Source organism: Takifugu rubripes, chromosome 13 (genome assembly GCF_901000725.2).
Source record: "Takifugu rubripes chromosome 13, fTakRub1.2, whole genome shotgun sequence".
NCBI lineage: Eukaryota > Metazoa > Chordata > Actinopteri > Tetraodontiformes > Tetraodontidae > Takifugu > Takifugu rubripes.
The window spans coordinates 5,752,078-5,766,595 of NC_042297.1; the positions used below are offsets into that span (position 1 = coordinate 5,752,078).

The 14,518-nt window shown below is 39.5% G+C and overlaps 1 protein-coding gene across 1 annotated transcript; it reads left to right on the forward strand.

Moving 5' to 3' along the window:
• The first annotated feature begins 3,708 nt into the window (after positions 1–3,708).
• On the forward strand, positions 3,709–13,697 carry pepd (peptidase D). The gene is made up of 15 exons (XM_011609589.1): positions 3,709–3,763; positions 6,674–6,857; positions 8,192–8,319; positions 8,751–8,814; positions 8,904–8,951; positions 9,168–9,229; positions 10,315–10,359; positions 10,475–10,550; positions 11,178–11,224; positions 11,595–11,663; positions 11,948–12,025; positions 12,120–12,268; positions 12,357–12,541; positions 13,037–13,228; positions 13,342–13,697. The coding sequence occupies exons 1-15, from the start codon at positions 3,747–3,749 to the stop codon at positions 13,480–13,482; spliced, it is 1,485 nt and encodes a 494-aa protein (XP_011607891.1). The 5' UTR covers positions 3,709–3,746; the 3' UTR covers positions 13,483–13,697.
• The last annotated feature ends 821 nt before the right edge of the window (positions 13,698–14,518 follow it).

Consider the following 14,518-nt stretch of genomic DNA (forward strand, 5'->3'; position numbering starts at 1 on the left):
GTGCAGCTGTTTAATTTAGATACAGAAGATGAAAACTTTGATGGTTTTGTGGTGGAAGAATTAATATTTTGTTCAATAAATGTGTCGAAACTCACTGTTTTACTTCCGTTGTCATTTTTTACTGTATGTTTCAGCATGCGCCTAATAATACGGTGCACCTTTGTATGTTTTAAATACAGAAATAGCACCCATAACTGAGACTGCGCCTTTTAATACAGTGCGCCTTATAGTCGTGAAAATACGGTAAGTGCCGCACCGCAGCCCTCTCATTTGCACCAGATGCCAATTTCTCCATGCAGTTGACAAACCATCTGCTCCTCAGTTGTTGTCTATCATATTTGAAGCTGGTTTTTTTTATCATGGATAGATAAATAAATAGCCTCCTATAATTATAATGCCATGTTTTCCTGAAACAAGCTTGTAAAGTTAAACTTTTTCTATTAATCTTTGAGTAGACTATCGTACACACAGAGAGATACATACATAGTGGGTTGTTGTAGCTGTGGTCATTACATATACAGTTTAACTTCCAAAATTGTCAATACTTGTTTACATGTTTATCAAGACATTATTAAATTTGTTATTTTCTGTTTCAGTGTGAGTTATAGACAGGAAGAGAGTCCTTGCTTTTTACCTAGTGCTTCGTAGTTATAGGCTGAGAGAAAGAACATGGATTTCGTGTTTATTTAAGCTGTTTAGCTGTTTATCCTACGCAGTAATTCGTTCCAAATATTAGGATAAATACGTCTTAGCAATTTAATTCAGCCGTGGAATTCGAGGAATCCTGTGACCGTCGATCGGGACCGCCCTGGTCCTCCTCCTCCTTAAGATTGCGGGGTTTGAGGATGAATCGTCTTTGGTGAATTCAGGTGGCCAGCCCCTCGGTTGGGTCCCGACGGATTTACCCAGGATCCCACTTCTGACACCAAGTTTGTCGCGGAATTTTAGCCATTTGGAGAAGTAAACGATGAATCTAAGATACTGCGTAGGAGATGGTTTATTCCGGTCAGTCGGTCAGGATACATACACAGAAGCATGCAGAGAGATCTCTGCCTAAACGTACACAGTTCTGATCTTATATAGCCGAAGACCCGCCTCCGAGGCGCGGACACAGGACGTCTTCACAGCGTGTCCGCACTGGATGCACCGCATGTGTTTGGTGCCTTCACAGCATGTGTTCCGGCTGGCGCAAGAAGTTTAATGACTAAGAATGCCCCCCCCCCAGTCGTTTGACGCAGGTCTCCTTTAAACGTAAGGGCGCTTTTTTTCCCTGTAAATTCATGAGGTGGCAAACGGACTCATCTGCTCTCCCAGTCTCCACCACACCCTTCCTAAATTTCCATTTCAGCCCTTCCTTTTGCACTCAATTTACATTTCACACTCAAATTCCATTTCAGTTGCTAAACCTCATTCTTAACCAGCCAATAGATTAGGCCCTGTGTGTATTAATATAGTTTTATCTTATGATTCATCATATACTCATCCTAAGTAATCATTCCTAATCATCACAGCTATGTTACAGGGAAGCATATGCTGGTGTGTTTTGCCTAGTTTAGACATTGATTGTTCTTCAAGTAAGCTGCTAGAATCATTATAATAAAGTTATCTCTTATTTGCTTTTACCTTGTTATATTCTTTATTCTTGTTATATTGTTTCTCATTACTTAATTTTTCATACTACTTGTTAATGCTTAATGTTCGTGATGCTTGATGTGTGAACTCGTACCCCTCTGTTCAAGGACGACAGAAATGCAGCTGCTGTAAGGAGCATTAGGAAGTAACATTGACTGGAGATAGAGCTGCAGAGCATGACACAGGAGGTGTTCTTCTTTTATCTTTCTGATATGGAAGAACATGATGTGTGCGAGCCAAGCTAATCAAATCAGTGAAGACCTACTCATATTCTCACCATTATGGTTTACAGTCTTTGCTTTGTATGGGACCTGCTATCTTGTGTTATCCCCCTCCCTTAGACACATTTGAATTCTGTGTAACTAGGGACCTCCTAATTTCAATAAAAGAAGGATGGCGGAAGTTGTGCGTCAGAACGTGTTGGAGATCTGTAACTGAGCACATCTCTCCGTTCTCCTTGCTGCAAGTAAAACTTAAAGCTGTTGTCTTTGCCTCATTTGTTTCTCTCATGTTTTAGGTCGTTCGAACCTAACGTAAGAGCTGACTGCTCATGCTGAGGCCTTAACGACATGAGTACATTATGTAATGAAATGTGTGCATTGTATGTAAATAAGTTGTCCACTAGACCATCTGGCGCTAGCCATGTGCAGTCAGGTCGGGCATACTTCTGAACAGGTCTGCTTGACCTCCTTCAGATTTACGCTATCTGATGCCGCCAGTGCCTCATGATCTTGGAAGGTGCTGGAACAGGCAGTGCTTGTTCAGGGGTTATTCTTGTTTTCTTCAATTAAAGAAGAAAAATAAGCTGTTCTAGCCTTATGGAGGGCCTTTTTGTAAACTAATAGTCTTTCCAGGCTAAATGGTAGCTATCTATTTTACAAGAATTCCACTTCCTTTCTAGTCTTCACACTTTCTGCTTGAGGGTCCTAAGGTGTGAATTATACCAGGGGGCACACCTCTGAATTACTATTTTCTTTTTCATGGGGGCAACAGAATCAAGCGTGATTCTCAGTGAGGCTGCTGCACCTGCAGCAACAGAGTCGACCTAAGGGGGCCAAGATTAAGGAATGAAGGAACAGCCGACGCTTGGACATTCACTCAAGTGCTGCACTAATTAAATGCATGAACTGAAAACGAATCGTTCAGGTCGGGACTGTTCAGCACTGAACGATTCGGTGAACGAATCTTTTGAACGAAACATTTTAATGAACTGATTTAGTCAATGATTCGGTCAAAAGAACCGTCACTGCTGCACTGATCTTGTATCTTGCAATTGTGTGTTGCATTTACGCCCACCTCGGTAACCAGAAAACCAAAGACACGATTTTCGGATTGAAATTGTTGAAAATGTATCCCTATCGTTTGAAACCATTTACGGTACACGTAGAGGTGGGTATGGGAACAATGGCATTCAACACGTTTTACTTTCGGTCATGAGAAATGGAAAACTGAACATCTTTCACTCTCGAGTGAAATACTTAAAAAGCAGGTTAAAAAAAGCATTAGAAAGATAATTATCGTTAATTTGGGTATAGCTTCTTTGGTACATTCAAACATCAAAATACAGATAGTTTACAACTTAATGATGAATAAACTTGAAAAAGGGTGGATAATAAATAATCATAAAATGTTTTAGATCTGGGATAAACTCGCGCCCTCTCTATTGACCCCGCAAGGAAAAACAATAGTTCAGAGATTAATGGATGAAGTGTTTTTAATAGTTATTATCGTTTTATATGTGGTTATTTAATACCAGTTAATTTCTGTTATAATGGATCAAAGTGCAAATTTAATAAAAAATGAAACTGTCTGAAATTAAACTTAAATGATCTGGGGAGATGGAAGAGCCAAATTAGATTTTAAGTTTCATTTCAAAGGAGACATGATTAAAAAGAAACGCACCTTGCTTTCTCAGACAGTAATATGTTTTCCCAATAACATACAATTTACAGAAAAATCGCCCTATGATTTCAACAGCTATCAACTATTTCTGCTGCGTTTTAAACTCGTTTCAGGACGGTTCAGATTTGTTTTCTCCGATATTTTTCAATGCAACACAAATTTAAAACCACGACATATTCGGGTCACGTGACAGTCTGCTTGCTCAACACAACATGGCTGCCGCTCCACGGTGAGTGTTCTGTCAGCTCCCACAATGTGTTGTATTTATTAGGTTTAACACTCACTTAAGAGATAATAGCGTTTACTTTCTACCCAGAAAACTACATAATGTAAAAATGAAGCTGTCGTCAGGCAGAAAGCGGGTTATATTACTTTCTGTCAATTTGCGAAACAAACCTCTCATATTTGTAGACTTACTATATTTTAGATATCTTGAATGGTTTGCGCACTTATGTAAAAATGTTTGCATTAATGATGTAATATTAACATTTCAGACAATGCTAAAGTAACTTAAGTCTGCGTTATATATTAAATGTAAATATTGAAAAGCGAAATAAGTAACTACCGTCATTATATATTTTCATAATGTATATATGAATAATGTTTTTTTACACACTATAGGTGCTACTGATTGTAAAAGTGTTTTGTCTTTATGTTGAGTTTGGGAAAACAGGAACAGTGAAAGGGTGTAACTAGGCAGTAATTGTCAGGTTGAGCGCAATCAGCTGCAGTAAAACTATAATCTGTCACACCATTAGATCTTATCTCAATCTATAATTCATAACTACAGCATTTAGCGAGGCCTGTCCGTTTTCAAGGTTGATATTCTGATTGTATCACTGTAACACAGCACATGATTTGCCTGCCTGTATTCTGCCTCACTGAGGAGGATGTGTGCACACAAATCCAAATGAAGTCTTTATTATTATAAATCTTTATTTATACTATAGCATCTGTTACAATCAAAAGAGTCTCTAGGTGCACTACAGGGCCTGACCCCCAACAAGCAACAGCGGCAAGGCAAAACTTCCCTTTTACGGGAAGAAACTTTGAGCAGAACCAGGCTCATTTAGAGGGACCCTCCTGCTGATGGCCGGCTGGGTAGAGAGAGAGGAGAAGGGGGAGGACAAGCTATCAGAATAAGAGTGATGAAGTCAAGTCAGCAATACCTGTAGATGGATACAGAGAGATGCGTTCATTCAACCTTGAGCCATTATGGACTATATAATCATGGATTAACCTTTGGTATCATTTATTTTCAGTCTTCATGTGTTTATTATCATGGGATGGAAAGACACTAAGATTTCTTATCATGTCCTTATCTTATCCCTTTTGAGAATCTACCCTACTAACATTTTTTGGTTCCCCGAAAATTCTGATCACATGAGCATCTGGTTGCGTTTACATTCCAAGTGGTGCATATGGCCAGTTTTTGGTTGCCCTGTGGTTGGATGCTCTGCTCATTGGGTACATATTTGGTTCCAGCAGCATTACTCCAATACACTGCTGAAGTTGTATTTTAAAGTAAGTAGTAAAGTAATATTTTAAGTATTATTTTTACTTACTGGTTCCCTTCTGTACATGAGCTTATAAGTAAAGGATGAAAATGCAACATTTTAATATTTGTCTTTTGCAATAAAAAAAATAGAAATTACAATACAATTTTAAAATGCAAAATAAAAATAATGTGCAAAAAAAGACAGTTTGAAGCCACATATTTTTGTCTGGTGGTTGCCTTCATTCTTTTGCAGATGACCTAAAAAGAACAGGAAACCAAATTTTGAACACAAGGTCACTAAAGCATAAATCAGCCTACTGCCAGCTGTGCTTTTCTGATCATTGTCAAGTGACTAAAAACAGTCCAATACATTTCGCTATCTTGAACATTCATCAACTGAGACAAATAGTTTTAATTTACCATCTGCGTGGGACACATTTGAGTGCAGATGAAGGTGCAGATTTTATACTGTACATCTAATTTTGTAGCATAGATCAGTTTACTGAACTGATGTGTTTTTAAACTACTTGCTTCTCTCAATCCTGGCCACCACTGTGGTGACTTCCTCTCAGTCACAAGACATTGCTGATGTTAGAAATAAGTTATTTTTCAACTTCTGGTTATAAAATTTTATTAAACTGAAATGGTGAAAAAGCCATTGTACCTTGTACTGGGTCCAGAGATGTGTACAGAGGTATATGGCCTATCCAATCCCAGATAAGTGGTTGATTGCCGAGGTGTGTGTGTGTGTGTGTGTGTGTGTGTGTGTGTGCGTGTGTGTGTGTGTGTGTGTGTGTGTGTGTGTGTGCGTGCGCGCGCGCGCGCGTGCGGACTCATCTGAAAAAAGTGAATATGATTTGTTGGTGAGTTCTTTTATGGTGAGCTCCTTAAATATGGTATTTGTGAAAGAGGAACCTATACTGTTACATTAGAAACCATGAAGGTGGTTGAGGCAGAGAAATCTACTGAGCTGAAAAAGATGCACAAACACCATGATCAGTCACATGATGTGCACCAGATCATGAATGTTGGCTTCATGGGACACATGACTTGATTTGCATTTTTCTTAAATACATGCATAAATGTTAACTTCCCCACAGGGCTTACACACAGTTCTGGGCAGCTTTTGTGTCATCAGACAGGATTCACCAGGAAAGATGTTACATACAGCAGAGCAGTATTGCCATACAGAGGAAACTGGCCGAATATATTCTATATACAGTATTGTACCAAACTTTGTTTACTGGATGTTTTGTCCAGCTTAAATTTTCTCCAGTACCAGATAAATCCTAAAAATAGAAACCTTTTTCTTACAATTCGGAGAAAACAAACTTCTTAAGATCCAACAGTGCAAAATGTGAATTCTTGCAATTTTTCAACTGGTCTTAAAACTTTTGATCAGGAGTGTAAGTGAATATAGAACACATGTTGTTAACTGACAATGACAGCATAATACCATAAATGTATGTATGCCTGCAAGCTCAATAACACACAATGTTCCACATTGTCTAACTTTATACAATGTCTGTTGCCCTTACTGTATAGAATAGAATACATTTAGAATATGACTGGTATTAGGGGTCATCGCCATATCCCACAGCTCCAATCCTGATCTAGATGCTCTTCTTCATTTGCATTTAGATCGATCTACTGGCTGGGAAATGACACCCTCAGGGTGTCTGCTGAGTTGTTTGCGGAGAATCGCCGAAGATTGTGTGCAGGACTGAGGGAAAAAGACGGACTGTTGCCACAGTCAGTGGTGGTGCTGCAGGGAGGGGAACAAAAACAAAGATACTGCACGGACACAGATGTCCTTTTCCGACAGGTATGGAGTCCTTTTGATTTTCAGATCCAAATTTCCATTTGTTGTGCCAGGCTTATGCGTGGGCACCACTTTTGGTGTTTGCCTGCTAAGGTTATTAAATTTGGATTTGGCTACCATAAAGAACTGATATATATCAAAGACAATTAATTATTACTAAACAATTGGATCTGTGTATAAGATTACCTCAGGGCACCATCATTCTGAGAAGGGAAAAACTAATTTGCAAAATCAGCCCCATAAAATACACTAGGTTGTCTATATAGCACTCTGACTAATAATTAAATTAATGGCTACAATCAAAATGACCACAATAACAACAAGTAAAGTTTGAAGGAAGGTCTTGACAGTGTAGAAGTTGGCAGATCTCACTCTTGTGGAACATTAAACGGCCAGCAGGTATGTTTATTAAAAGACAGATTATAAAGACATTTATTAGCAATTAAGGTAAAAACGTACAATCTATTAACAATGTACTTCTATACAAATGTGCGTCTGTGTGTGTGAAAATGGGCTGCTGAGGCCTAGAGTCCAGGAACAAAGTTCCTCATTGGTTGCCATTTGACCATTTGCTGGCTGAGGACACATGCACGTGTAAAATGTGGTGTGTGTGTGTCTGTGTGTGTTATGAGGTGCCAGGTTGGAGAAAGTTTAGTTTTGCATGAGAGCCTGAGTGTAAGTACGGTATTGCACACTGATGTATTTGTGTTGTTGTGCTCAGTTTAGGGGCCTTAGCTAGGCTAGGCCCAGTTGATGTTACCTGTCTTGTCAGTCTTTGCTGTGTGGTCCTGGTGGTAAACGTTGGAGAAAGACTGGTTGCTCCTCTGAGCTGGCTTTTTAGCTGGTTGGTGGCTAATTGATGGATAGTTTTCTTGCAGTATCTTGGTCATTGCCCTGTAGGCTCTCCCGTCACTGCGATGAGGAAGGACAGCGTAGCAGCTTGTGTTAACAGGCTGCCTGAGACAGATGGCTGCAACTAGGCAGAAAGATAAGGTAGAGGACAAAGGATGGATCATCCATCCATTTATCCACAGGGGGTCACTAGAGGCAAGTGGAGATTTTTATTTTTTTTAAGAGCCATCCTTAGATGTTTCTATATAACAATAAGACCACCATTTTAGTGTCATGCTTACTTCTCACCTACCCACAGTAATTTTTTGACCACTCCTATATATTTTTAGGAATTGAAATGGCATGCTCTTTTAATATCAGTCTCTATTTGTTTCATCCTTTCATCCCAGCATTTGCTATTCTGACAGTGTGAATCAGATTTAGCTTTGAATCCCAAAAGTTTTAACTTAAAGCTGTCTCTCATGGTTTGACTGATTCTTTTCCAGGAGTCTTTCTTCCACTGGACATTTGGAGTAACTGAGCCTGACTGTTATGGCGCCATTGATGTGGACTCGGGGAAATCCATCCTTTTTGTTCCTAAGCTGCCTGAAAGTTATGCAGTTTGGATGGGAGAGTGAGTGGCACCAGCTGTGAACATGACCAGTATTTCATAATGGCTGATGGGTCTCCCCCAGTCTTATATTCCAGAAAGATTACTTATATAAACGTGTTTCTTCATACTAACATTTATAATCTGCGTCCATTTAATTTATGATCATTCATATGTATTTTTGTCATGTACCAGATGTAAACACATTAAAATAGAATCGTACAGAGAAAAATATTTTATAAGTTTATGTCTTATCATGTTGGTAATAATAATAGTTTTGTAATAGCTATGCTCAAAAATTTCAATATAAGTGTTTGTCCATAATGCTTAACATTACACTTGGATGAAGTGGGCTAAAAGAGATGGCATATTCATGTATTTGAGCATTTATCTGAACTATGTAGTACGTATACATATTGCTTATTTACACATTGTGCATTGTGATCTATTGACAGAATCTACCCAAAAGAGCATTACAAGGAGAAGTATGCAGTTGATGAGGTGCATTACACCTGTGATGTAAGTGTGTGTAAGTGTGTGTGTGTGTGTAAAAGTGCGTGTGTGTGTAAGTGTGTGTGCTCTCATGGTCCTCTGCCTGTTTTTTGCAGATTGTTGATGTTCTGTCCCTCATGAAACCACAAACCCTTCTGACACTGGTAAAATAGTCTCTTTTCTTTTCTGGTAAAATTGAAACTGTACAAACTCTTTTTAAACTGATTGCTGATGCATGGAATTGAAATGCTGATGAATGAAAGATTTTGCATGTCAAGTAAATGTGTCTGTTGCTAAAGAAGAAATGAGCACTTCTCTGGAAGATTTGAAGGGTTTAGTTTGACTGTTTTGGATTTTTTTTGTATTCCTCTTTAATGAAGCGAGGACAAAACACAGATAGTGGGAGCATCACCCGTGAATCCTCCTTCGAAGGAATTAGCCGGTTTGTATGATTTCTAGCACATCACATTAATTCTGTTCAGATATTCTGCATTCTTTCTGTGAAGTTTATGCAGCCACGTGTGAACTACGTATGGGTGATATGGTCCAATGTTCATATAAATAGTATCCTGATTTAACCTTAAGTGAAAAGTTATAATGGTGTGCACAGTGTTTCTGAATTGGTTCTATAGCAGGGCTAAATTGATTTAAAATAAAACACAAAAACAAAGATATAATGTATTTTTGAGAAAATAATTTGAAATTCAGTTTAAATTAGTCTACAGGAGGCTATATGACCAGGTCTGTTTACTTTCAACTGGTAGTGAACATACTTTGCTCACCTTGGCCAAAATGCTAAAAGATTAAGTGATAAACAGGAATTGTGCAGGTTGGCGAACCAATCGTGCCTTCCCTGGTCTGCTTAGGGTCTGCGGTCCCGCTCTGCCTAGTTAATATTTTTGGGAGGTGTGCGGTATTCGCAGACAATAAAATAACTACATAAACCTCTCAAAGCTACGCAGATGGAGAATGAAGTAGCCCTAAGACAGATGCAGTCAGTTAATGTCATCAACCAGTGTTATCAGGATTGGTTTGGAGTCCAAAACTATACTGTAGGCCAAGTTGCTATTATTTATACTGTCTACCCCATATACCACACACCCCTAGTATATAAATATAGACATAGGTATGTGTGTCTAAGTCACATTGAAGAATTGAAGGCTTTCTCTCAGAAATCAGACAAAAAAAACACATACATTAGCATACAGCCTCAAATCGTGTCACGTTGGCATAGTCACCTCTCTGTTCTACTTACACATTTAAGCCCAGGCCAACTACCCTGTTTAAAAACGTAAGATTGAAGATGATGACAAGTGACTTAAGGCCAATAATCTTATTTCTGTCAGAATAGCAAATGCTGAGATGAAAGGATGAGACAATTTCAAGAATATTTTTTGTTACATCGACCCATAAAAATTGGAATACATTTTGTCAGTTTAATCAAACTCTTGGACTGTTGTTTTCTTAATATCTAGAATAACAATCTTTAAGATCTCTAACCATCTTTGTGGTTTTTTCCCCCTTCAGGTTCCAAGTCAATAACACGCTTTTACACCCAGTCATGGTCGAATGGTGAGGAATTACAAGCTATTTTTAGTCTTCTGTCATTGTGCCATTGGAAGAATATATTAAATAATCTGATGTGCATTCATCAGAATTAGAAGTCTCTTGCCTTCTGTCTCTGTAGTCGTCTGATTAAGACAGATATGGAGCTGGAGGTCCTTCGCTACACAAACAGGGTTTCCAGCGAAGCTCACAAGATGGTAAGATGCTGCTTTCATTAAGAGTGAAGGAGCCAACTATAACGACAATAGGCTGTCAGAAAAGACTGTTAAGGAAATCATTCATGTCCAGTATAGAGGTTTGCTGAGGTTATTGCAAAGTAGGTTGCCACACTGGTGAAGTGTCTGACACAAAACCAGAGCAGTGATTTCATAGTACTCTTTTACAAATGAGCTAAATGGAAATGCAGACAGTGAGAGAAGAAATGGCACAATGAAACAGGAAGAGGTAGAGGGAAAAGAGAAAAAGCTTTGCCATTTGAGGTCTAAATCCCAAGATCAAAGAAGCAACACAGTAGCTATCCGAAGATGATAATGAGTACAGGGAAGGAGGACTAGAACTTAAGATAAAAAATGTCATGTAGAAAACGGGTAATAAGCTTCAACCAGATGTGTGATTAACACGTCTGATCCTTCTGTTCCTGCCAAAAACCAAATTGTTGTTCCTGCCAAAAACCAAATTGTTGCACACGTATAACGTCTAACTTCTATAGTATATCTCTAAAACATTTCTTTTAAAGTTCCAAAATGTCCTTTGTAATGACTGAATTCCATATATTATACAATATAATGCTTGTTGCCCACATTTAATCCACATATTGTCTTTAGGTTATGAAGAGTGTCAAGCCTGGACAGAAAGAATATGAAATGGAGAGGTGAATAACTTGACCAACTCTAGTCAACAAATACTCTCTTCTCTTGTTTATATTCACTTGTATAAAATTGCATCCATTTTGTCAGATGTTTTTATTCATACATTTGAAAATCAACAGTTTCTCTTCATTTGAGTTTTATATTTGTAGTTGAATTAGAATGTATCGGAACAGCCGTCATTTGCGTGGAACATCTGGGACCCAGAAATCAGTAAACGGCTAATTTTCTGATGGTGTGGATGTGAATGATTGTGTCACTGTGTGGGATAACGATTCAAGTCATAAAAGGCGCAGATTTGGGAAGAGAGCGTTGGTGACCCAGGATTGCTTCTTTCCTTGCTGGTTGTTTCATTGCCATTTTTATCTGTTGCAGCCTGTTCCAGCATTATTGCTACAAGAAAGGTGGAATGCGCCACACCTCTTACACCTGCATTTGTGGAACGTAAGGATGTGTTCTTGAATAATATCTGCCTATTTCTGAGTAAAATACCGTCGTTTTTCTTTCATATATTGGTTCAATATTTGTCTTTTTATGCCACAAAGTCAGTTAAGGAAGCTGCATTGTGTCTACTGAAAAAAGTAAAGAGGTTTATAGTCTCTTCCATGTATTCTGTTTTGAAATAGAGATTTAAATACAATTAGTTTACTTTCACAATATGCATATGATTTTGACTCAGTTTTCTGCTAGTTTCTTCTTATTATTTTATATGTGTCATTTAATAACAGGGGCAATAACTCATCTGTTCTCCACTATGGTCATGCTGGAGCTCCAAATGACAAGACAATCCTGGATGGTGACATGTGGTGAGAAGCTTTTAGAGTTTGTTTTTTTTAGGGAAAGAAATTAACCGTGATAATAATTACAGTTAAAACAGTTTAGTTCTTTTGTCACCTGCAGTCTTTTTGACATGGGGGGAGAGTACTACTGTTACACTTCAGACATTACCTGCTCCTTCCCAGCCAATGGCAAGTTCACCCCAGACCAGAGAGCCATCTATAAGGCTGTCCTCAAATCCTCCAGAACTGTGCTGGCTGCCATCAAACCGGGTGATCCTCTAATTCAGTTTAATTATGTGCGTTTTTTAACGGTCTCATCTCAGGAGTCTTGCAGATAATGAAAAACTTTTTGGTGAAGGTGTGAAATGGACTGACATGCACCGTCTGGCTGACCGGGTTCACCTGGAGGAGCTGGTGAAGATTGGTATTCTGACAGGAAATGTGGATGACATGATAAAGCATCACATTGGTTCCATCTTCATGCCTCATGGCCTGGGACACCTGCTTGGCATTGATGTGCATGATGTTGGTGGATATCCTGAGGTGAGAGACTCCAGATATTGGAGAAGAAAACAATCCTTATCCTTCATTATTGATGTCATTAATCATAGAGACATTTGAGGGTGGAAGAGGCCAGGACAGCTACCGCCGTGCATAGATAATTGACCAAACTCTGTTGGAGGTTTTGTGCCAGTCAAACTTTCAAGTCATGGTTAATGAGCTGAACCCATGTTTTTAAGCTTCTGCTGCTGGAGGAGAGAAAGTTTGATCTTTGAACATGGACTTACAGTCTCAGCCTGAATTGGTGATTGAGCAAGTTCCGTGTTATGTTGCCTGAAGTGATGTTTCCCAGCAACAACTGTATTCAAGGACATCCTCTGTTCAGATACACAGCTTTTATACTGTAACATAAAATGTACGGTGTTGTAAGATTGCTGGAGATTAAAATTAATTTTGACCATGATTCTATTTATCAAAACGCTACAAATGTGAAATTATGAGAGAGCATTTTATGCACTTTCCTGCTCTGTGAGCCAGGGTGTGGAACGTATTGCTGAGCCTGGGCTGAAAAGCCTCCGCATGGGCCGTCTGGTGCAGGAGAGGATGGTCCTCACTGTGGAGCCTGGCATTTATTTCATCAGCCACCTTCTGGACCAGGCCCTGGCTGACCCCACCCAGAGCTGCTTCATCAATAACCAGGTGTTGGCTCGCTTCCGCAACTTTGGAGGGGTGAGTCTTTCTGCAAAATCTATTTTGGTTTGTTCAGAGGACTGAAGTTTGATCACTTTGTAGTCCTAAGAACCTTTAACTTAATGAAAATATGGACTTGATTTTGTGCACAGGTTCGCATTGAAGATGACATTGCAGTCACAGCTGATGGGATCGAACTTCTCACCTGTGTCCCTCGAACTGTTGAGGAGATCGAGGCGTTTATGGCTGACTCTGCAAAAACATTCAGCCCCATCGCAGCAGACTTCAAGTGATTTTTCAATATTCTTTAATAAAACATTCATGTTCTCTCTGTCACATCTCATTAAAAACGGCAGTAAAACACTTTTATTCAACAATAACTATAACTACTTTCAGACAAAATCTTTAAAGCTTGTGATAAGAAAAATGACCTACACTTTTTACGATTATAAAACTCTTAATTTTTTTTTTTTTAAAGTGATTTGAAAATAAACAGTTTAAAGCTGCATTAAGCTTTAAATGTTTTGTGGTTTTTGTTTGATTGATTTTGTAGCTACAGGGGTTAGCCCTGTCTTGTCATGAAATCTGTAATAGATTTGTTTCCAACAACGGCACCCTGGGAAGTGTACCTTGAGAATTTTTTTTTTTTTTTTAAATGTTAATGTCCTGGTGCCAAGTGCACATGTGGACGCCTTTATGCCTGAACAAGGTGTTTGTTATGGACAATCTGAGACGAGCACAGAAGTCCAATAACAAAACACCACTTGGGTTCAGATCAGGGGGGGCGTTCTTCCCAATCACACCTATCCAGGTTACACTGTCATTGCCAACTTGAGCATTGAAGTCACCCAGGAGGACGAAGGAGCCCCCAGAAGGAGCACTCTCCAGCACTCCCTCTAAGGACTCCAAAAACGGTTGATAAGCTGAACTGCTGTTTGGGCCATAGGCACAAACAACAGTCAGGATCCGTCCCCCCACCCGAAGGTGAAGGAAGGCTACCCTCTCATCCACCGGGGTAAGCTCCAATATACAGGCACTGAGCTGGGGAGCAACGAGAATTGCCACCCCTGCCCGTCGCCTCTCACCATCGGAACTTCTCAACCTCGTGCACCAGCTCAGGCTCCTTTCCCACCAGAGAGGTGACATTCCATGTCCCTAGAGCCAGTTTATGCAGCCTTCAGAGCCAGTTTATGCAGCCTTCGGCCGCTACCCAACACACAATGCACCCAACCCCCTTGGCCCCTCCTGCAGGTGGTGAGCCCACAGGAAGGGGGTCCCATGTTGCCTCTTCAGGCTGTGCTCGGCCGGATTCCATGGGCAGAGGTCCGG

What these genes read in the sequence shown, in the direction of transcription:
- pepd (XM_011609589.1), top strand. An exon ending in CCAGCGAAGCTCACAAGATG is followed by an intron (nt 10,551 to 11,177) that starts GTAAGATGCTGC and finishes TATTGTCTTTAG; the next exon opens with GTTATGAAGAGTGTCAAGCC. An exon ending in GCTGGCTGCCATCAAACCGG is followed by an intron (nt 12,269 to 12,356) that starts GTGATCCTCTAA and finishes TTTTTGGTGAAG; the next exon opens with GTGTGAAATGGACTGACATG.